Genomic DNA, 24,217 nt, shown 5'->3' with positions numbered 1-24,217 from the left:
ATAATTTGGATACGGACACGTGATAGACACGTTAATTAAATATTAATTTTAATATTTATATATATTTAATAATTAAAAAAAGAAGTGTGCTACACTTAACAATATATAGTAGATTAGTAGATATATACAATGAACCATTGCATATAATTTTCTATTTTTATGTAAGAATGAAGCATATAAGTTGTGGTTAAACTTTAATAATTATTTTTACTAAAGTCAAAATTTATGGTAATTAATTGGTCAAATTTGAATCTCATGTCTTTGGTATAATTCCTCACGTGATGTACATTTGCATGGTTGCACCCAATATATAGTTGCACCCAATTATCTCCTCCTCCAAAACAGAAATTCCAGATCGACGTTCTTATCCAACAAACCCCTTTTCGGCCTCATTATCCAGATCTCAAATCAACCTCACCGCCCTCGTTTCTTCATTCTTCAACACCGAATATACCCTAAATCTAGAAATTGATATATGATTTAAGCAAGATAGAAATTAGAAAGAGAAAGAGGAGAGAGACTTCACCTTGCCGACGAGATCGCCGTTTGCGATGGTGACGATTGGAGAAAAAGGCTCGGAGGTGCGGTCGAAGGTCGAACTTGTCGGGGTTATGGCGTAGGCTGCATAGCGATTCTGATAGAGAAGACGCAAGGATAAACCGTCGTGTCCCCTTTAATAGCGAGTCTTATGCGGATATGCCCATGTCCAAAATTCAATTCGCGTATCCAAAGTATGTCTGAAATTCAATTTTCGTGTCGGCCCGTATTTGATCGTGTCCGCGCGTGTCCATGTCTGTGTCCGTGTCGGACACGGGATACGTGACTAAGGTAACGTGTCGTGCTACTTAGGTACAATTGTAACACACTTTCTATCTCAAAACGAGCAAGAATACAAATCCACGTAGACAAAATTTTATGAACAATATACGAAGTAAGACCCATTATTAATTTCAATTCACCATCTTTTAAAACATAAATTTTGGTACTCAAAATTTCATGTTCGAGCTGCTAAGCATACAAAACGTTATTAACGCCCTTAGTCAGCCATAAATAAGAGGATAGTTTAGTCACTTTAATTTAAGAACTCAACCATGTTTAATTGTTGCGGGCACCTCAATCTGTTTGCAGTTCTTCCATAAACCTCATAGACAAATCCCAATGAACAATCTCCACAATGAATCAGAGGTTTGCTTCATTCCAACATCAGTCACCGAATTGCACCATGCCAAAAACATTTTCTTTGAGCTTTTCGTAGTACCCCAATACCCATAGCAGTTTTAGGTAGATTTTAATTGATCAAATCAAATCAAATCGATCGACTGAATTTAAAATCATCTTACCAATCTCTTGCAACCAGATCCATGAATTATTTAGCTCCAATAGACATTGCTCTCCTTCAATTAATCTAACATAATCAAGAAGGACAACTGGGGTCTTTAAAAAGAGATGCAGATCATCTATGTGTCTAACTCGAGTCCCTCTACCAGTCTAAACTACATGAAGATGCAAAGGGATAACAAACGAATCGTGGTGGATCTGGGATGGCCAAAAAGCCTAGAAACTACATGGTAAGCGGCAAAGAGCATACATAGATTATATCACAAAGGAAGAAGATTGCCGGGGATATAGACTCATACAGTCTTAGAGAAACCATGACCCACGAAAGCCAGCAATGCCCTTTATTATATTCGTAATGGCATGCAGACTAACAGAAGAAATAACGTCGATGTATGTATACTGGGTTTAACTTGAAATATGATGCATCAAAATCTATGTTTTAAAACTTGGTGTACATAAATTAATACTGGGTGTTACTTTGTGAACTGTTTTTAAAATTTTGTCATTCAGATATTCCAAAACGGAATATGTTTACAGTAGTAATAAATAAAATTCAACATGATCTTAACTAATTATTTGACATATCATTGAAACAAAATCCAAGTGACCATGATGATGTACTTCTCCACCATGAAGCTCTATGATCAATCACCTTAGGGACCAAACACTTGATGCATGAAAAGAAAATAGAAAAATGAGCCCAAAAACCCAGCCCTCCGAGCCGATCGAAGCCGAGAGAGCTAGGGACTAGAACCCATCTCCTTCCATATTGTCCTGCTTACCATAGTCGTCGTTGATTGCACCCCTCCGGTGGACTAGTTTTGTAACGCCTTAAATTGCAACTCACCAGTTTAAGTACGTTACAGTGCCGCGAGTTTATAAAACATAAACTGAAAACATGATTTACATTTTAAAGAAACGCAAGGCAGTTTGTGAAATAATTTTAGACAAACATAACATAAGCTTTATATAAATTTTGAGGTGAAAATCTGTTTTTCACATAAATATACCGTCCAAAACTCGATACAACAAATATATCGAAGTTAATAAACTTCAAGGAAATAAATATACAGAGTAGAAAAGAAACTAGCTCTAATAGAGTTCTGGAATCAGATATCCAAATATGGAAACTGAAAAGAAAACCGAAAAACGGTTTACTAAATTTGAACAACACACCCAACTCCATCCATTGTTTTCCCGTACCTACACAGACATTGGTGTAGGGTTTCTCGATTAGAATTAAAAACAAATATAGCATTTGGGGTCCCCAGTATAAAAACATTTATAGACCATTTCATAAAAATAAATGACAAACTTTAAAAAAGCTTGACTCGAGAATCGGTGCACTAATTCTCAATACAGCGCACCAGAATCAAATAGTAATTGATGGCTAGTCCTATAGACCAACTACACGACCTTACCTCAGATAAACTGTACCAGGTAAGCATAGCAAGAGCGTCCGCTACCACACCAAGCTACCCAACGTTTCGAGTCTGTCCTTAAGATCGGAACTCGCACGACTAGTGTAACTAAAACCCTCCGGAGGTTAAGGGGATCGAACCCAAGGAAGTCAGTGCCACCCTTCGCTCTCAAGCCATCACATCTCTCGTGGTTAGATTAATACAATTGTATTTAAAACAACCAAACCACACATGCACCATTTTATAAATCACAATGGAAAGCTCTAATCGAGATAAATAAAGAATCCCTACCTGGATTCCAAAGCTTTCTTTCGCTCTCTGCAAGTCACGAACTTTCCATAAGGTCATAATCAAGCATAAGGTCATAATAAATTTGCCCTCAACGTACAAGGCACAAGAAATTAATCAACTTTAGTGCTCACTATACTAGCTTGACAAGTTTAACAAAAGTCACTCACGGATAGCTCCAATTACTACCTCAGAACATACAAAATATAATCAATGGTCCATCTTGTTTATTTCATTTTTTGTTAAGTTTATGCACAGATGCACAGAGCCAAATCTGTAGTTAAGTACATAAACTAAGAGCTTCACAAAATACCAACGTATTCCACAAGGTCCTAATCAACTCCATACTAATCATCTGGACAAAACAATGATCAAAGACTTCCCAATTTGCCATTCAATTACAGTAAAATAGAAGATCACAGCCGCATAGTTTCACTGCAAACTATCATCATAATTCCCAAACTTTAAGGACATCAATCACCGATCATCAATTGAATTTCACAGTAACCAGACTTTGAATTCAAAGTTGCAACTTACCCTTTGTAAGATAGCCTATGCAGTTTTACTGCATAAAAGAAGTAAGGTTATATTTTACATCAATGAACAAGCTTAGAATTTCATATTAAGAGTTATATATATTTACCTTCACTTATATTTTGATATAATCGATTATGTAATAAGAGTTGGTTATCATTTGTTTGAATTTGAATTCAAACAGTAAAATCATTAGGACACAGATTGGATTAAGATAGAAATTATTTGACAATTCTTTGATGGAAGGAGCTGTTGAGTAACTGTCATGAAACTGTCACAGACAATTATTCATGACAGCAGCCTTTTAAGCCAATTTGATCCCTTCTAGAGCACAAACTGATTCTCATTCATTTTGTCCCATCAAACAAAACTGAGAGTGTTAAGAAGTGAATCTAGGAGAAGATCGACATGGATTCGAACAACAAAATGTCAAGTTAGTAATCTGTTATATGCATTTGATCTTTTATATGACATAGCTACATGCATAGTTACATAGTTTATATTCGTAGTTACTATGATAATTATGTATATGCAGAACTTACAGCTGGTATCATAGCAACTATGCTCATATATTAGATTGATGCTCATGTGCAATTTAGTTTTATCAAATGTTTTCTGGGATTATGATATGCATCAATGAAGTTTTACGAATCTATAAATGCTTATATGATCTTCTCTTATACATGAATATTGTTGATATATATGCCTGCAAGAGAAAATAGATAAATGATTCAACATACTAATACATGTTTCATGAAATACAAAATGCTGCCACAGTAGCTATGTATGATTGATACATATATATTAGATTAAGTTACAATCTTTCTGATATAGACTGAAATTAATATATAGTTCAGTGATAACACATTAGCCAAAGTATATGTTAAGTTGAAAAACCAAGAAAGATCATAAAACATCAAATTTTGGAATGAGATTTGACTTCCATAGCGGTTAAGTCTCTGAGCTGAAAATTCTTGTTTTAGTTGTATATCATATAGACATTCATACATTACAGCAGAGATAAGTGTATCACGCATGATGCCAAAATCTTGAAATTTTTTATGCAGTTCTATTTGTATTATGACATTCATTACAAGTTATTTCTACATGATTTAACATTTGAGATGTGCATTTGTATATTCAGTATTCAGTAAAACTGAAAATACATATGCAAATAAAGATTTCATATATAACTAACTTAAGTTCAAAATTCATTACAGCCATGAATTTTCCTCTGAATATCAACCAGTATCAAAAGCTCAATGGGTTGAACTATCAGGAATGGAAGGCTGACATAGAACTCAATTTGGCAATGTTGGACATTGATAAGTATTGAAGCAAGATCCACCCACTAAACCTGCTGCAAATGCTTCTAAGGACCAGAAGGAGAAGTATGAAAAGTGGCTGAAATATAATAAGATGGCACTGATTTGTATCAAGAAAAGTATGAATGATGTTGTCAAGGGCCGTATACCAAATTCTGAATATGCTAAGGAGTATTACCACGCAATTGCTGAAAAGTACAAGAGATCTGACAAGGCTGAGCAGAGTAGGCTGATGAACAAGCTGGTCCGACTTTGTGAAATGACAAATCAAAGAAAAATAAATTCTCGAAGGGCCAGTGAATTGTTGGAATTGATTCATACAGATGTTTGTGGTCCATTTCCTGCCCAAACAATATGTGGAAATAGTTACTTTGTGACTTTCATAGATGATTTCTCAAGATTTTGTTTTCTTTACTTAATGTCTGAAAAATTTAGTGTCATAGATGTTTTCGAAGTTTTTAAAACTGAGGTTGAAAGACAAATAGAAAAGTTAATTAAGGTGGTTAGACCAAATCGTGGTGGTGAATATTATAGAAAATATACTGAAAAGGGGAACATAAAGGACCATTTGCCATATATTTAGAACAATGTGGCATTGTTGCTCAATATACAACTCCATATACACCACAACAAAATGGTGTTTGTGAGAGAAGAAACATAACTCTCATGGGCATGGTAAGAAATATGTTTTCAAGATCAGGTTTACCAAGGTTCTTGTGGGTAGAGGCTTTAAAAACAGCCAATTACATTTGTAATAAAACTCCCAACAAGGTCATCAATAATACCCCTTTTGAAAATTAGAATGGTTATCAGCCAAGTATTAATCATTTACATGTATGGGGATGCAAGGCAGAAGCTAGAGTGTATAATGGGGAGAAGGATGATAAATTTGAATCAAGAACTATCTCAGCACATTTTGTTGGATACTTAGAAAAATCAAGGAGCTACAAGTTCTACTGCAAGGAAAGACACAACAGAATTTTTGAGACTCACAGGGCTGCATTCTTTGATGAATTTTTTGATCCAAATGAAGAGATGTTGGTAGATAATCTAGTTGACAATGAGCATTTTGACATGGAGGAATGGTTTGTGTATCCATAAATTGTGCAGCAACAAGTCACTATGGATGTAAATGATAATCCAGAAACAGTTACAGCCCCAGTTTCGATTGAAAGAATGGAAAATCAAATTCAAGCAGTAGTAAATGAGGAAGCTGTTGCAGAAGATCCAATAATTGGAGATGATTTAGTACAAAATAATGAAGTGATTCAAGAGGTAGCAGCTAATGAACCTGTTTTGTTGAGAAGATCAGAAAGAGCAAGAAAGTCTGCTATCCCAGAAGATTATCATTTTTACCTTACTGTTGTTGAATTTGATTTGGGGGGGGGGAAGAAATTGACCCATTGAAAGTGAATGAAGCTATGCAATCTATAAACAACCATAAGTGGAAGCTTGCAATGGAGGATGAGCTCTTAAGCATGTCTCAAAATGGAGTTTGGATTTTGGTAAATAGAACTAAAGAGATGAAGCCTATTGGTTGTAAATGGGTCTACAAAACCAAAAAAGATGTAGAATGCAATATTGAGAGATATAAAGTAAGGCTTGTAGCAAATGGATATAACCAGAAGGAAGGCATACACTACAATGAAATATTCTCACATGTTTCTACCAAGGATGCTTTTAGAGTGATGATGGCTCTAGTTGCACATTTTGATCTTGAATTGCACCAGAAGGAAGGCATAGACTACAATGAAATATTCTCACATGTTTCTACCAAGGATGCTTTTAGAGTGATGATGGCCCTAGTTGCACATTTTGATCTTGAATTGCACCAGATGGATGTCAAAACAACGTTCTTAAATGGAGATTTGATTGAAAACATATACATGTTATAACCAGATGGTTTTTTGGAGGATGAGAAGAAGGTTTGTAAGTTACATAAGTCAATCTATGGCTTGAAACAAGCATCTAGACATGGTATCTGAAATTTGATGCAGTAATTACAAGCTTTGGTTTTGAAGAGAATAAATTAGATGAATGTGTATATTGCAAAATCAGTGGGAGTAACTTCATATTTCTGGTATTATATGTAGATTATATATTACTAGCTAGCAGTGATGTGGCGTTGTTGAAGGCTACCAAGGATTTTCTGAATAGAAACTTTGATATGAAGGATATAGGGGAAGCACACTATGTGCTTGGCATAGAAATTAGTAGAGACGGAAAAAGAAATTTGCTGAGTTTGTCACAAAAGAATTACATTGATAAGGTCTTAAAGAGGTTTGGAATGGAGTTGTGCAAATCTGGTAAAACACATATTTCCAAGGGTGATAACTTTCATAAGGGGCAGTGTCCTAAGAATAATTTGGAGAGAAAAGTATGGAGAATGTACCCTACGCAGCCTTAATTGGTAGTCTTATGTATTCACAAGTGTGCACAAGACCAGATATAAGTTTTACTGTGAATATGCTTTCAAGATATCAATCGAATGCTGGTAAGGAGCATTGGATTGCAGGAAAGAAGGTACTAAGATATTTAAGAAGCACTCGAGATCACATGCTTGTGTATAAGAAGATAGAAGATGAAGAATTAAAAGTAGAGTGCTATACAAATGCATCATACAAACAGGACTTAGATGATTTAAAGTGAACTTCTGGATATATTTTTATGCTAGTAGGAGGCACAATTTCATGGAAGAGTAACAAACAAGGATTGACTGCCACTTCAACTTTTCAAGAAGAGTATATTGCTATTTTTGAAGCTACTAGTCATGCTATATGGCTAGAAATTTTATTTCCAGAATGAAGGTGGTTGATTCGATTGAAAGAGTTTTAGTGATCTATTGTGATAATGCAGCAGCTGTGTTCTTTTCAAAGAACAAGAAACGAACATCAGCTTCAAGGAATATAGATGTTAAGTATTTCTCAGTCAGAGAGAGTGTTAGAGACAATGAAATTGAAGTAATCAAGATTGGAACTAAGGAACAGTTGGCATATCCACTAACAAAGACATTACCAGTTGAAGCATTTACAAATCATATGAAAAATATAGGAGTTCCGAGCAAGTTTGATGACTAGCTTTACAAAACTGATGTAAGACAACTTATATTATAGCACACGCATAAGTATTTGCTATGTTGTTCATTGCAATATTCATCATGTTTTTCATTAGTTTAATTCAATCTTTTAATTTAAAGTTGCTGCATAATTCAAAGTATACATTCAGTTTCCTTAGTTTTATATTATGGAAGTATGCAACAATATCTTAAGCCATCAGGATCAATTGTTTGAAATCGATCATGTTCAGTCAAACAAGATTTTATAGTGGTAATCCATGTGGTTGAGTTTGCTGAAATGTGATTATAAGAGACTGATATTTTATCAAACTATCATGTTCTTTTATAGTTCATTATAGTTAAATTTAATTGGCAGGGTTTTGGAGCAGATGAAAACTTGTATGATATTCAAGCGCACACTTAAGTAAGCTTGATTATAGATTGTAAAGTATAATCCTAGTTCAGTGGGCGATTGTAAGATAGCCTATGCAACATAAAAGAACTAAGGCTATATTTTACATCAATGAACAAGCTTAGAATTTCACATTAAGAGTTATATATATTTACCTTCACTTATATTTTGATATAATCGATTATGTAATAAGAGTTGGTTAGCATTTGTTTGAATTTGAATTCAAACAGTAAAATCATTAGGACACAGATTGGATTAAGACAGGAAGTTATTTGACAGTTCTTTGATGGAAGGAGTTGTTGAGTAACTGTCATGAAACTGTCACAGACAATTATTCATGACAACAACCTTTTAAGCCAATTCGATCCCTTCTAGAGCACAAACTGATTCTCATTCATTTTGTCCCACCAAACAAAACTGAGAGTGTTAAGAAGTGAATCTAGGAAAAGATCGACATGGATTCAAACAACAAAATGTCAAGTTAGTAATCTGCTATAAGCATTTGATCTTTTATCTGACATAGCTACATGCATAGTTACATAGTTTATATTTGTAGTTACTATGATAGTTATGTATAAGAAAGTGCATGGAAAAGAGTAGAAATCTTCGTTGTAGTTACACCCTTGAATCCAAATTAGTAGGAAGCTTCATTAACAAACTCAGTACAGTAGAAATCTTCTCTTGGCTGCCTCTGCTTCAGCAGCTCTGCAATTCAGCTCCTAATTAGTTTGAGCTCAGCTACCAACGCAAGGAAAGAGAGAGCAAGTCACCAGAAACCCAAGAGGATCGCCAAGCCACACCGAAGCCGAGCAAATCTAGAAGAAGAAAGATTTGATCAAAACTTAATTGAATTGAAGAACTAATTATATAGACTTGTGTAGCACGGAGAGGAGGAGAATATCAATACCAAGAGGAGATCAAACAGTGGTCGAAATTGTCGTAAAAGGCTGCGAGTCGCCAATGGAAACCCGGAACTGTTAAGGCTTCTCCTTCCTTGATTCTTCCTCCTCCGACAACAATAGGATAAGATGTTATCATAGGGAGGCGCACGACGACGAGAGGGACAAAACCATGTCGGTGCGCCGGCCAGTGTTGAGCTGGCGGTAGCGCGCATAAGTTTTGGGTCGGCAAGGATGAAATCGAGCACGATGGTTTTGAGAAAACATGTCGTTATAATCTCATCTTCCGATTTACACTTTCCACCATTTATATCCAAAGGTTGATAATAAATTGTGACATTTCAACGACCCGGATCTCACTAGAATTAATTTCTGATTTTCCAATAAATTCTTAATAATTTCAACTTCAGAAAATCACATAAAATAATTCGTGAATCCGAATAATTCACAGAAAAACTTCCACATACTCACCGTGATGTGTAATGTAATACCAAACTCTGATATCAAGGATTCCACCATGTAGAAAATTATGTAAAATATTACCGAGCATTTACTTAAATAATTACTGAGACCATAAAATAATTAACATACGATCTCAATTTAGCTCATCAAGATTTTGGGGCTTACAAGTTCAGCCTTCAACAACACCTCAATGCACCCTAAACGATAAAGAAGGTCATCTTTGGTCAAAGTGCCACCTTGCCTCAATAAACCACAACGCCTTTCAGGAAGCAAAACCACATCGCACACCAACACCAACAACTCATCCTAACCTAGTCGTGTCCTTTAAGCAGAATGCCAACACACCTTGATGCAAGTCACTCCCAAAGGTTGTCGCTGCCCTCTTGCACAAATCTCTAGGTTTCGACTTCCTCAACTCCATAAAAAGTGGAGCTACTTATCAAGGGAGAGGGTTAGCTCTTCTTCTTTTTTAAATTAACAGAACCAAGATTCCTAATTAATATTGATCAAGTAATTGATTTGAGGAATATTTGAATTAGGTGAAACCTTTTGAGAAAAAGTAAAGTGAAAATTTTAAGAAGAGTACATGACATATGGAACACTAAGAATTATGGTAAATTAACTTCTAAAAACTTCACAATAGTGTATGTGATTTAAAACTCGAATCAACTTTGGTACATGTCGTCAATAACCACGTTAGTCCTATGTAATTACTCATTCGTCAAAGGCTACTATGGTATTTTGCCCAATTTTTCCTCTTCTGGAGCAGTGGATACTCTCTCTCTCTCTCATCTCATCTATAGAGCATTACTATCTATCTCTCTCATTTGAATCTTCTTTGTGTCACTAGGCGTACTCCACAACAAAATACACAAAACTAAGCAAGCACCAAACTTTGAAATTTATAAATCAATATAAACTCAAGGAAACAACAATCATAATTATAATAACAAGCCACCCCAGCTCACCAATCCCCCAAATATCTAGCTCTCAATCAAATTGGCCATGGATCCAAAGCAACTCAAGCTCATATAATTGAACACGAAGGCACACTTTAATTAAATTCTTCAACATCAGTCCATAACCAAAACAAAAATCATGAATTACTCTAAAATATAACCAAGAAATCATGAATATATTACCCCAAAATATAGATCTCGAATTTTCATCTAAATGGTCATTTGATACAAAGAACAAGGCCACATAAAGATGTAAATCAACCAGAAGTAATAAAATAAAATTGAAGGATCAATCTCAACGGAACTGAAATGTATGTGGCCTTGGCCACCTTGAGCCTGGTTGAACTGAGCATATTTTGGACTGTGTTCCGCCTCAATGACCGCCATACTATGCCATAAGTCGAATAGTTGATGGATAATTTGTTGTAATTGAGATCTTGTGGCGTTAATGACAATTAAACTAAACTTCTTTGCAAATTTGGGTCATATGAACAAAGACAAAAGAAAGAAAAGAACACATTAAAGAGAGAAAGGGAACTAGTCGGCGGCTCGACGAAAATAGAGATATCTGACACGACCCGCCAAAAAATATACCCTAAAATTGAGGCATATTGTGCGGGGACCACTGTCAAATGAGATATACCAAAAATTTCAGCATAGTCTCTTTTGAAAGTAACCAACCCTACCTGCACAAAAGACACTCCAAATATCTCTAATCCAACCTCAACACCTAGAGCCACCATACTCCCCAAATTTCCAACTCCACAATCACAATTCAAAAATATAATTAAAAACGTATGACGGAGTATGCAATGTCTGTTACCTAATCTCATTGGACTCCTTGAGCTCTTAGCTTGTCTTATACCGCAACCACCCAACCCACTAAGACGATGGGGCCAAAACAATCATACAACATTCTACAAACACCGAACCGTGTAAATTTATACTTACAACGATGTCCACTTGAAAAGTAAATACGAGACCATACGACACTCGGTGAGTCACTAGTCTTCTCATTTCTAATCTCTGTCGAGAGTCTGCTAGTACATCCCCTCTCTTTCGGCGACTCGGTAATATCAATACCGCTTTCGGTTCATCCCCTCAATCCCGGTTCTGCCGGTTCATCCCCTCAATCCCGGTTCTGCCGGTTCATCCCCTCACTTATGGTTCTCCTGGTGCTGCTGGTTCATCCCCTCTCTTCTGGTTCTCTAGGTTTATCCCCTCTCTTCTGGTTCTCCCGGTTCATCCCCTCTCTTCCGGTTCTACTGGTTCATCCCCTCTCTTCCGGTTCCTCCGGTTCATCCCTTCTCTTCCGGTTCCCCAGGTTCATTCCCTCTCTTCTGATTCCCCGGTTCATCCCATCTCTTCCGGTTCTCCCGGTTGATACCTCTCTTCCGATTCTCCCGGTTCATCCCCTCTTTTTCGGTTCTCCCGGTTTATCCCATCTCTTCCGGTTCTGCGGGTTCATCTCCTCTATTCTGGTTCATCCCCTCTCTTCCGGTTCTCCCGGTTTATCCCCTCTCTTTCGGTTCTCCCGGTTCATTTCATCTATTCTGATTCTATCGGTTTATCCCCTCTCTTCCAGTTCCTCCAGTTCATCCCCTCTCTTCCGGTTCCTCCAGTTCATCCCCTATCTTCCGGTTCTCCCCACTCTCCTCAAGTATCTAACAAAAGCCACATAACATAACCCCGAGTCCCACTCGTAACAATATACAGTCATCGTCTCAGACATAACATCAACTCATCACAAAAGCATCAACATATTCATAATCAAATAAACTAAACGTTGAAACACACCATTTCACTAGTATGTTGTTAATACCACTATGGTAACACAACTCGAGTTTACGCTCCGAAACCCAAGTTAGATCATTAAACAACGATATGTATTTTATAATAAAGGTGGCTGCACCCAAACTTTGTTCGGGTTGTCTACATACCCTTTTAAAAGGGATCAAGTCACTCGTAGTTCAACTCTCCACCAATCCAATCACTCCCACTAACTAAAACTACAGAACCCACAACCGCCAACAATCAAGGATAAATGCCGGTATCACAAACCCTCTCATTTACCACCAACCTACAACACTCCCCTTAACAATACAAATCTCATAACCATTTCGATTCGTATATCACAATCACCACATCACAATGACGAACATAATTAATATCCTAACCATCATTCATAAAGCACACAACCCCATATCCATTATCAATCAAAACAATCACATTCTTAACATATGACTACCAATCGATACAAACACATAAACAACAAACATTAAATAAACATAATACTTACGACAATAATAATACATTGTCCCTACCAACGATAATCTAGATCAACAACCTCATACGATTAACAAATTCGATGATTAAAATGTCGAGAAGTTCGTATGGACGAAGGCTACTCGATGGAGCAACTCACTGCTCCAAAAACCGCCACACGCGCCACTATTCCGGCAACCTCCGATTCTCACCAAATTTCATCAACAAAATCTACTCGACATTTCTAACAACTTTCTATTTCACAATAGAGTCTAAATCCAAGCCTAAACAGTCCAATTTATGAAGAACACAAAATCAACTCTATTCACAAACCTTAGAATTTCAAATCATCTATTTTCCTACCTCAACGCAAATGTTCGAATCCTTTGGCGGCCGAATGAGGGAGCTTCATCGGAAAAAGGGGTACGGCGGTGGCGAAACTTTCGGGCGGCACCGCTCTTTCACGGCGGCGAGACAGGTGCTGCCACCAACCCAGAAATGTAGGGGAACGAGTCACCTTCTGTTTGAGACCAGTGCACCGCCCTAGCTCGGCTGGACGGTGGCGAAATCGATGGAGGAAGGCGACGGGGTCGAGGGGAGTTCGGGATGAACAGTGGCAGGTGATTTTTAATTTTCTGATTTTCTCCCCTTTAATCCCCCAATTTATACTAAATTCCAAAAATACCAAATACGCGTTTTGATTCGTAACTTTTTCATACAAACTCTGATTTATGCGTACCGCATGTCCACGAATTCGTATTGACGAGCCCTACAACTTTTGTAAAGGAAGTTTCCTCTGAATACTTATGCATCAAAAATTCAACTCGTAGAGTCGTCACACTTAGTACGACTCTCGTTCCGAGTAAAAGATAAAACTATAATCACAACGAATTGTAAAAGATTCGGGGCGTATCAACACCAGTGAGAAATATTAGAAGATAAAAAATCACCCTCAAAAGAAATGGATCTACCCTTAGAATTTTAACGGAAGTCACATACATTCATGACCAAACTAACGACGGGTACTTAAATTGAGTTGGGTTTCAGACCTGAGACACCATTGTGCTATTTTCTAAACTAAATTCACCTTAATTATTACTGACTCAAATCTCATGTACTGTTCTTAATATTTTGCCAAAAGTAAAGTCCTTGAGGAAGATGTAGAGATTGTACCTTTAAAGCCTGAATACTTGGCTTAGGTCCAAGCAAACGACCCATCATGTCGAGGAAGGCTGCTCGGCCATCATCGCCCAAGAAAAACAAGTAGATCCCATCGACAGAGACACAATTTTGTATCAAGCAACAACATTAAATATGTTTCCCATCATGACAGAGATAAAAAGATTTTTGTCAAAGTTGAACCAAGACAAATTTTTTTCAAGAGAAGCTAAGAGAAGCTAAGCCTTGATTATTAAATTTGTAGAATCAAGGCATTAGCCTAAAACCCAAAAAAAATAAACATCTAAAATTTGCTTCAAAATGATATCAAGAGTTTCTAAAAAAAAACCATATATTCTAACCAGCATCAATCAACAAATCGTGCTTTATTGACTAGTGCATATATTTTATTATTTTAAGATAGCGGTGACATATATAACTCAATTACAAAGTAATTTAATTACAAACGTGTGGCACCCTAAGCTGAATTTAAAATAGAATAATAGGGACTATTCTATAATCAAGGTGTTAGCATAAGCATCATAAATCTCATATAACTCAAATCAATTTTTCATTTATTCCACAAAATGACACAATTCTCTTACTATGTTGATGTCGGATAATAATTATGACACTTAACTTCACCCAACCAATAAGTCGTATTGACCATTTGACATATTAATATCTAACTACACACCCATAACAGGTAGAGAACGTTAAGTGCACCATCTAGCTGAACGCCCAACTAACTATAAAGGAGCCGTTATTATGAAGCTTGCCGTCCCAGCCTTCTTGCGCACAAACCAACTATACAATTTTAACACTCAACTCTGATAGGTAAGGACCAAACCAAACCCTCTGCAATTTCCACTAATTTGATCTCTCCTATCATTAGCCACTGATTCGAGGAGCCTTTATCACCGAGCAACAAACCATTGTCATTATTAAACCTAGCATCGTTTTTCCTTCTTTGCTCGTGTTGCATTGTTTAAACTTACGGTTTAGTAAACGTGACCTCATAATATTAAAAATAGAAGATAGACAACTTTGAAATTCATGTTAGTTATGTATTTTCCTTTTATTTTGCAAAGATGTACACAATTTTCCTTATTAATAATTAATTCACTGTATTTGTACGAATTAACTAAAACAGAAAAACAAACACTAGAGCTTAAAACCCCTAATAGAACCGGATCATACTTCCTCGGTTTATTTTATTTATTTTTATTTAATAATCCAAGGAAAGAAAAGAAAGAAAAAACATAAGTACAAATTGAAACGTTGTCGAGTTGAGCTCAGAAGTGTGAAAGTCAGGGGACATTGTCGAAACCAATGGCGGGCGTATCTCTCAAGTGCGGGGACTGTGGGGCTCTCCTCAGGTCTGTCGAGGAAGCCCAAGAACACGCCGAGCTCACCTCCCACTCCAACTTCGCCGAGTCCACCGAGCCTGTTCTCAACCTCGTCTGCTCCACTTGCGGCAAACCATGCCGATCCAAAACCGTATGATCCAAAACCCATGTCGTACTCCACCTTTTTCTTCTGTTTATGATCTCAAGTTTTGTTCTTTCGGCTTTTATAGTGGATTTACTCATCTGGATTAGAATAATTTTAGTTGAATACGGGAACCCAATATCATGATATTGAATTTTGTTTGCAAAATTTGAATCTTTGTAGATGTAATAGAGTAAAACTTTGCTGGAATTAATGAGCAGATTTGGGATACGCATCGGTACTTAAATTCAGAAGGGTTGATTGAGTTTGGTCTTTTGAACTGCATTAGTGAACAGAGCTTGATCATATGTTTATGTTCAGAATGTTGAAAATTAAGTTACTGTGTTTATTAGAAGACAAAGAAAACTAAATTTTATGGTTGTTTGCGGGTTTTGCATGTTTGATCATGAAGGAAAGTGATCTGCACACCAAAAGAACCGGGCACACTGAGTTTGCTGATAAGACTGCAGATGCAGCAAAGCCGATAAGTTTGGAGGTTCCCAAGGTGGCTGCTTCAGTGTTGGAAGGTGTTGCTGCAACTAGCCAGACAGAAGGTACTTTTTTTTTTCTCTTGAGTTAAAAGTATGATATAATTGTGTAAGCATTGGGGAGAGTCATGAATATGTTTCTTTGTATAATGGAATGCTGCCTAACGGGGTTTAGGCCGGTTGGAGTTTCTTTTATGGAGCAACTTGTACTTTCTTTGTGCCCATTTGGCATGACACGTTGGAGGACTACCATTATGTCTGTTTAAGATGAAGTTATCTTACATATATATCCTTCAATTTATTACGATGTAGAATTGGGGTATGTGCTTTCCCCAAGTTCATAGTCTTATCTTGATGTATGCATCATTAAACAGTATGCATCATTCTTTTCACTATGCACAAGTTTGCACGAAAGAACGATATGGCACTAGATAGTTCTTCTCTTGGGTTGTTTCTTATGGGTCTGCTAGGATAGGAATTTTTTACTAGGATGGCTGTCAACATGTTTTTAGGGTCTGGTTTAAAAAAATTTTGGTTTTGTGTTTTTCCATCTAGAAATGGTAGTTCCCGAGGTCGACAAAAATCTGCTTCAGGAACTAGAAGGAATGGGATTTTCAACAGAGCGAGCTACCCGTGCACTTCATTATTCTGGTGAGCTCATGAAAAGACATATATATATATATATACATGTATGCGTTTTTTAATTACTGTGTATGCCCAGTAATGTTTTCTTGATGGAAGCTTCAATATATTTCTTCTGTCATCTAAAAAAGACTGCTACATTTTACTGTAGTTGATAGTGGATGCTAACAATAGTTAGAAGTGCTATTGAAACATAGAAACCAATAAAAATCAACTCATGTAGTTTTTTTTTAATTTATTGATATTTTTCTTGTGTGATCTTAGCATGGCCTCTTGGATATAATTTTATCGTTACTAATGAAGGGCTAGTAGAAATCCTCAGGCCTGATTCTGTCCCATCTGGTCTGGAATTTGAACACTACAGTACCTAGAAAGCTATTTGCTAGAGGATCCTTTCTCCTAAAGATTTTATAGCTTGGTGGGAGGACCCAGTTTCAAGGGGTCAGTGTGTTGGATTTGGGGGACTGTTTGGTTTCATACATAAGAGAAAGAGTAAAAAGATTGTCAAATGATCCGAGTGTAGTAGCATGATATAAACCCATTGTCATTGCACTTAACGATCTAGTAGGAGATCTGGTTTGGTGTTCTTCCTCATGTTTAGGACCTAGCATTTATTACTTTATAGTTGCTAAGGTTGTCCTTTCTGTCATGATCACAAATGAATTAAAACATATCCTCTGCAGAAAGTGGAACTAGAACAGAGAAGCCTCAGTTGTCTACATAAGATGGGAACTCTGACCAGCTTGTGTAGAGGAAAGCACTTAAAATATTAGAATACATTAAAATTTTGCATAATGTATCTGTTACTTTTTTTGTTCTTCATTTTTATATAAACCCTACCCTGCTCAGAACAATAAAATATCAGCTGGACTGTTAAAGTAATTCTACGCATTCAGATACTTTTAGAATGTCATGTGGTAAAACTTGTGAGCTGTTTTCTGGTGTTGTGTTGTGTTATTTCAGTCAGTTTATTTATTTATTTTCACTCATGTGAAATATAATTTTTACTATTGGGTTTCTTTAGGTAATGTGAGCCTGGAGGCTGCCGTCAATTGGATAGTTGAACATGAGAATGATATGGACATAGATGAGATGCCTTTGGTAAGTTACCACTTACCATCGTTTTGATCCTTTGATGAGTTCTCTCTCTCTCTCTCTCTCTCTCTGCACAATGGTAAATTGTAGCAGTTTGGTACATACATATATATAGGAGAATTTTTAGGTGTGGACGTCCGTACATTATGTAAGGTACGGATTTGACGATTCCGGCGATGGCAGGCCGCAATGGTGGGATGAACCACGACAGCCCCACTCCCCACCTCTCGGCGGTCTCGTCTGTGCCGGTTGGAGCTCCATCAGTGACCCACGGTGGCAAGAATCGCGAAATCGCCGGAATTTGCCTATAAACTTGATTTTTGCAGATTCCGGCCGCCGTGGGTCGCCGATGGAGCTCCGGCCGGCACAGATGGGATCGCTGGGAGGTGGGTAGTGCAGCTGTGCTGGTCCACCGTGCCATTGCGGTCTGTCGTTGCCGGATATATATACAGATGTTTTTGGCTACGGAGGACCGGACCGTCCGGATTCGCCGTTTTCGGCGATGGCAGGCCACAACGGCGGGGCGGATCACGACAACCACACTACCCACCTCTCGGCGATCTCGTATGTGCCGACCGGAGCTCTGTTGGCGACCCACGGCGGCCGGAATCTGCAAAAAAAAGTTTATGGGCAGATTTCGGTGATTTCGCTATTCTGGCCTCTGTGGGTCGCCGATGGAGCTCTGGCCGGCACATACGGGATCGCCGGGAGGGGGGAGCACGGCTGGTACCATCTGCGCCGTCGTTGCACATCGCCGGTGGCTGGAATGGCTGAATCCGGACGGTCCGAACCTCCGGACCTGAGAAAATATGTATATATATATATATATATTTGTGATGGCATTTGGCAAATTTTAAGGGTCAAGAAAATATCTTCAACAATCAACACTAAAGAGCTTATGTGGTTATGAAAGATAGTACTCGTTATTAATACAAGATACACATAGACTTGCTATTAAAGTCATTGGTTGGAAATCCAACAATGTTTTGTTACATGACACTTGTGGTAGTAATAACCCAGCATCCCTTACTCTTCCATGAGCTGCTTCTTTGTTTGCTTTCTATAGTGGTCTCCAACAATGTCAGATGTTATGAAGTTGACTTTGTTGCTAGTAAACTCGAAACTTTGCTTGTTTCTATGTTCCCAGGTACCAGCGAACTCTAAAGTTGAGGCTCCAAAACCTTCTCTAACACCCGAGCAATTGAAAGCCAAGCAACATGAGCTTAGGTAAATACTCCTGTGCATCATTTGTGTCATATCATCACTGTTGACATAATGAGATCATTTTACCATTACATCATCTTGATATGGAAGGCTTTGAAGATCCTAATTTCTGTGTCACTATATTTATCTCCTTTCACTGAGTACAAGTGTTTCCATTTTCAATCTTGTGAGTCCACATTAATGTCAAACTGAAGCTCCATATTGGCCTTCATTTTGTATCTGATAGACAACATAAAGCTTCTTCTCCCTTGGTGTGAAAATTGGATATTTATTGCATTAGGAAGAAATACTCATGTCACCAAGCAAAAACCTGTATAATTACTAATCATAATGTTATACATTTTCCCTCTGGTGTTGCATGTATTTTCTCTTTCTTGTTTACTCATGTGAAATGAATCGCTGAAAATAAGATTTCAGTCTGGAAAGCAATGGTAATTTTTTCGTAAAGATGTTTGGTACTTATGATCTGTGTCAGCGATAAGATAAACACATTGTTGAGCTTACCTTCTGTGTATGGCTCTTTGTTCTCTAAGTATCTTTTCAAGGCTTCAAGCTGGGTTATTAAAGACATTGAACTCTGCAATGGCAATGTTCACTCTGGCTTCATGTGATTTCTTGATGTAATGCTAAAAGTTGTGTACTTCCCACATCTGGATGTATTCTCAGGCTGTCTCTATATTCGACATTGTATTCATGGTATAAAAAGTACATTCTGTGTGTTATTTTGTTATATCCCTCAATGTTGTGTGTTGATAATATAGTTTTGGGAACTCATATCTGATAATTTGTTGCCACAATTTTATTTTTTATGATTTTTAAGGGAGAAGGCTCGGAAGAAAAAGGAAGAAGAGGAGAAGAGGATGGAACGAGAAAGAGAAAAGGTATTTCTGAAAGTCTTCTCTCGTCTATTCGCTCATTACAGATGTAATTTTCTTGCATCCATGGTTTCATTCTGAAAAAGCTGCATTCTAATTGTAGAGAACCCTGTTTGTTAATCCGTTGTGTATTTGTTAGTATTATAATTTTAGTGATATATGCACTTTTTAAAATAAATTATTGAATTTGAACTGAATGAATATGAATTTGTGAATAACATTGATCATTAAATGTGTTCATACTTTTTTTGTTTGTTGGCCGATATCAAGGAGAACATGTGTTTGATGATAGATTCCTTTATTTCTTCAGGAGAGGATTCGAGTTGGCAAGGAACTCCTAGAAGCGAAGAGGATAGAAGAAGATAATGAAAGAAAACGGTTTATTTCACCCTTTACACCTTTTGAGTGATATTATGATTGTGGTGCAATCTACCATATAAGATATTCTTCCATACATTATTTGCATGCATTTTCCGTCTTCATTTAAATATGTATTTTTTAATAGGATATTGGCGTTACGAAAAGCTGAGAAAGAAGAAGAGAAAAGAGCCAGGGAGAGGATCCGTCAAAAACTGGAAGAAGATAAGGTAGCAAAACTACTCAGAATGAAGTTTTTAGATGAGTCAGGGATGTGTATAATCTGATGTTATCATGCATGCTGTTTCTGAGATTTTTGTTTATGACCATCATCCTTTTGTGTTACTGTTGGGTGGTGGTAGCGGTGCTCACCAAAAGATGTAAAGACTAAGCTTATTATGTGTATCTGCAGAGTAAAGCTTTAGTTGATGTCAGGAACTGACAACACAAAGAAAAAAACACAGTTGGGATTTATTTTTTGTGTGTGAAATTCCTAGTGTCTGATGAGGCATGACTGATTCTAAACAAGCTCCAATGTTGGAAATGAAGTCTGGAGTAATGTTGATATTATGAAGGTGGTGTTATCAACAGGATGCAAGTTATGTTCTAGGAGGTGTGTACATACCTCTTATGATAAGGAGAGTTTTGGTGAACTTTTAAGGGCTCCACGTGATTTAGAATAATTAACTGCTGCAGCTTTCTATGTAACAAATTTAGACAAAGGAAATACCCACATTTTTCTCCATTCTGAAGTAATTAAATATACTAATAACTATCCTAGAATATATAGGAAGACGTTAATTGTTAATTATCAATGTCTTTGAGCTAGTTTCTTCGTACATCTAAGCAATTTAATCTTATATTCCCCTGCATGTTGTTTTTCTTCTTATTTTTTTATTGTTTCTGTTCTTTTTTCGATGATTGTGAGTGAGCCTTATAGTTGTCTTCACAGGCAGAAAGGAGGAGGAAACTTGGTTTGCCACCAGAAGATCCTTCTACTACAAAATCATCTGCACCTGTCGTAGAAGAGAAAAAGGCACGAGCATGTTTGTCAATGTTATTTCCATTTTAAATGCCATGTTGACTTTGCTGAAACCCGTACTGATGAACTTCTCTGGGATTGTGGTATCCAACGTTCCAAATTGCAGATGTCATTGCCAGTCAGGCCTGCTACTAAAGCAGAGCAAATGAGAGAGTGTTTGAGATCTCTCAAGCAGAATCACAAGGTAAATAACAACGAATTATCATGCCAATATTTCAATTTGAAAAAAAAAAAGAAAACAGAACAACTATGTACTACCTTATTTTGGAGTGACTTTATTAGCCTGGTAAATAGTGCAGGGGTTTGCCTTTCAGTTGATGGTTCTCCGTACTGTTAGCTTTTTGAATGCTGTTAGACATTTGATTACTGAGTTTATATAAATCTAGTTGGCACCAACACAAGACTGCTAAGCCATAATCCTCTGTGCTGGAATTTCTATATAAATGAGAAATGATAGGAAAAGATGTTAAATGGAAACTATTGCAGTATTTATGCTGAATGCTTTGGTGTGCTTTGCTGAAGCTGAACGGCCTTTCTTATGTTTTTTTTTTGTTTGTATAGGAGGATGATGCCAAAGTAAAGAGAGCATTCCAGACGCTTTTAACTTTTGTAGGGAATGTTGTGAAAAATCCTGATGAGGAGAAATTCAGAAAAATAAGACTCGCTAACCAATCGTTCCAGGTAGTTCTTGTAATGTATATTTCACTTGTTTCTTTTGTATCTTATTATATGCTTGTTGCACATTGTTTTATGTATTGAACTTTTAAAACAGTATAAGTTTGCTCCTACTCCACAGTTTGGTATTATCAATTTTCTATTGTTTTGTCATAACCCTGGTCCCGTGATCTAACAGGATAGGGTTGGTTCGCTGAGGGGAGGCATTCAGTTTCTTGAGTTGTGTGGATTTGAGAAAATGGAAGGCGATGAGTTCTTGTTTCTTGCCAGAGACAAGGTTGACATGGCAGTACTCCATTCAGCTGGGTCTGAGCTAGACTCTGCAATAAAAAATCCTTTCTTTGGTGTTTTGTAAGTAAAATCTGCATTTTGAGGTGATGTTGAATGCTTTGATTTGTCGATAACAAGAATGTGCTTAACAATTAATGGCATTCTTCCTGTTATTGTCATTCAAAATGGATATTATTTGATGATATTTAAAGACATGTTTATGACAGACTACCTTTCTTTAGGATGAGAAATAGGAAGGGTGGTCTTTGTATTGGGCGTCAATTTTTTTTTAATTTAGAAATCAATAATGGCCATTCCAGGAGGATGACAAACCCCATTTTCTCCTTTTATGTGAAACAATCCTGTGAGGCAGAAATAATTCTTGTAATCTTAGTGGAAAACTAAGTGGTTGTGGTGATTTGAGAAAATCTCTTCAGTTGAAATGTGTGAACAATTGGTTATTAAAAATTTATAAGATAAAACATTGGCAATGAACTGCGGCCTGTAAAAGTGAAACGGACATTGAATAAATTGTTGGTCGTCCCTTACATCTCTTCCCGTTCTTGTTCATCCTCCATTTCCCATACTTATATTCCTGAATCGATCACATTGTTGGAATAATTGTACCAATCCAATCATTATCTCTATAAGTTGGGCAAGTAAATTGTTTCCAAAGGTAACACTTCATTCATACACTCCTGGTCCAGGATCCCAGTCATCCCGTAGATGGTGATCTACATCCATATATCATATACAAAAGATCATATATAGAGGATGATCTACCTCTATACAAAAAATCATAGTGTTAGGCTAGTACCCAGTTCAAGCAATAAAGAAATTCAATTATCAAGACTAAGGGAACTATTCTCACCATCTTCATCCTCATTTGGGGGAGACTGAGATGGGAATGATGGTGGCTCACATCCAAATGTCTCCAACATGAAGTTCATCAGCCATTTGAGCTTTTCATTGGCTTGTACAAATTCCTCTCTTGCCTTCCGAGCCTCCTCTTTCATGTGACTCAGTGATCTACAAAAACTTGCTACCTAGCTAGCTAATTGTACTAAAGGGACCCTTTCTATATATATGATAATCTTGTTTGAAATTGATCATTCACATCAATATTTGATTTATTAGATTCAAATTATAATCCATTTAATACAAATTATATATAATTATTAAAAAATAAATAACAGTAAGGTGACAAATGCAAAATTTGGTATTAATTTTTAGGTCCACACTTAGTTGACAAACTCCTTTTTCGTTTGCTTATATTTCGTTGTCTTACACCTAAGCTAACGACAATTTCCTCACTATATATCATCAAAATTCGTTGGCTAATAAACATAATGACGACAACAAGTCGTCGTTTAAGTACTACATTTGTCATCTTAGATATCAGGTGACAAAATACATCTCATCGCTTAAGAATTACACATTGTCACCTTAGTCGAATTTAAAGTCACGTAATGCATGAATTTAGTTCCCAAGCCCAAAATTTGTTTAAGTACTTTATTTCGATTATGAGCCTCGCAAGATTCGTTACCTTCCAAATCACGACTCTCGTGTAAGCCCCAAATTGTAGCTTGGGTCTACGAAAATTGCATGACGTGCTTAATCTACGCTTGACATAATATTAAGCTTGACGGACTTTAGGACAATTGACATAAATATTTGCATGACGAGCTTTAGTTTTGAGCTTGGGAAAAAGTGGCATCAACAAGGATTTAAGGACCATAGACATGTTTGTTAGGGTTCTCGACAAACACTCCACGTGATTACACCTTTTATTCTCAATACAATTTAGCATTTCAACATCAGTTCAATATTATAACAAAAAACCCGGCCTCAAGCACCTAGCCTAGTAGGTCTCTTTTCTCTCTTTTTGAGAGCACCTTACTCGAAGTGAGTACTCTTGTACGTCTTGTGGTACAACCTGAGG

At 36.9% G+C, this 24,217-nt stretch overlaps 1 protein-coding gene and 1 pseudogene across 1 annotated transcript; both read left to right on the top strand.

Moving 5' to 3' along the window:
* Positions 1–24,217, top strand: part of LOC126792213 (F-box protein FBW2-like) — a 75,026-nt pseudogene that overhangs the window by 45,638 nt on the left and 5,171 nt on the right.
* LOC126792638 (uncharacterized) lies at positions 15,398–22,548 on the top strand. The gene is made up of 12 exons (XM_050519079.1): positions 15,398–15,616; positions 16,020–16,161; positions 16,651–16,746; positions 17,762–17,838; positions 18,980–19,059; positions 19,877–19,937; positions 20,242–20,309; positions 20,437–20,518; positions 21,241–21,324; positions 21,437–21,514; positions 21,892–22,011; positions 22,184–22,548. The coding sequence occupies exons 1-12, from the start codon at positions 15,449–15,451 to the stop codon at positions 22,358–22,360; spliced, it is 1,233 nt and encodes a 410-aa protein (XP_050375036.1). The 5' UTR covers positions 15,398–15,448; the 3' UTR covers positions 22,361–22,548.

The sequence above is a fragment of the Argentina anserina genome, chromosome 4 (genome assembly GCF_933775445.1).
Source record: "Argentina anserina chromosome 4, drPotAnse1.1, whole genome shotgun sequence".
Taxonomy (NCBI): domain Eukaryota; kingdom Viridiplantae; phylum Streptophyta; class Magnoliopsida; order Rosales; family Rosaceae; genus Argentina; species Argentina anserina.
The sequence above is the reverse complement of the archived record's forward strand: the minus strand, read 5'-3'. Positions and strand labels throughout refer to the sequence as shown.

Coding starts and splice junctions, on each gene's coding strand:
- LOC126792638 (XM_050519079.1), top strand. CDS start 15,449: ATGGCGGGCGTATCTCTCAAGTGCGGGGACTGTGGGGCTCTCCTCAGG. Junction 19,938..20,241: donor TGGAACGAGAAAGAGAAAAG/GTATTTCTGAAA, acceptor TTATTTCTTCAG/GAGAGGATTCGAGTTGGCAA. Junction 21,515..21,891: donor CTCTCAAGCAGAATCACAAG/GTAAATAACAAC, acceptor TTGTTTGTATAG/GAGGATGATGCCAAAGTAAA.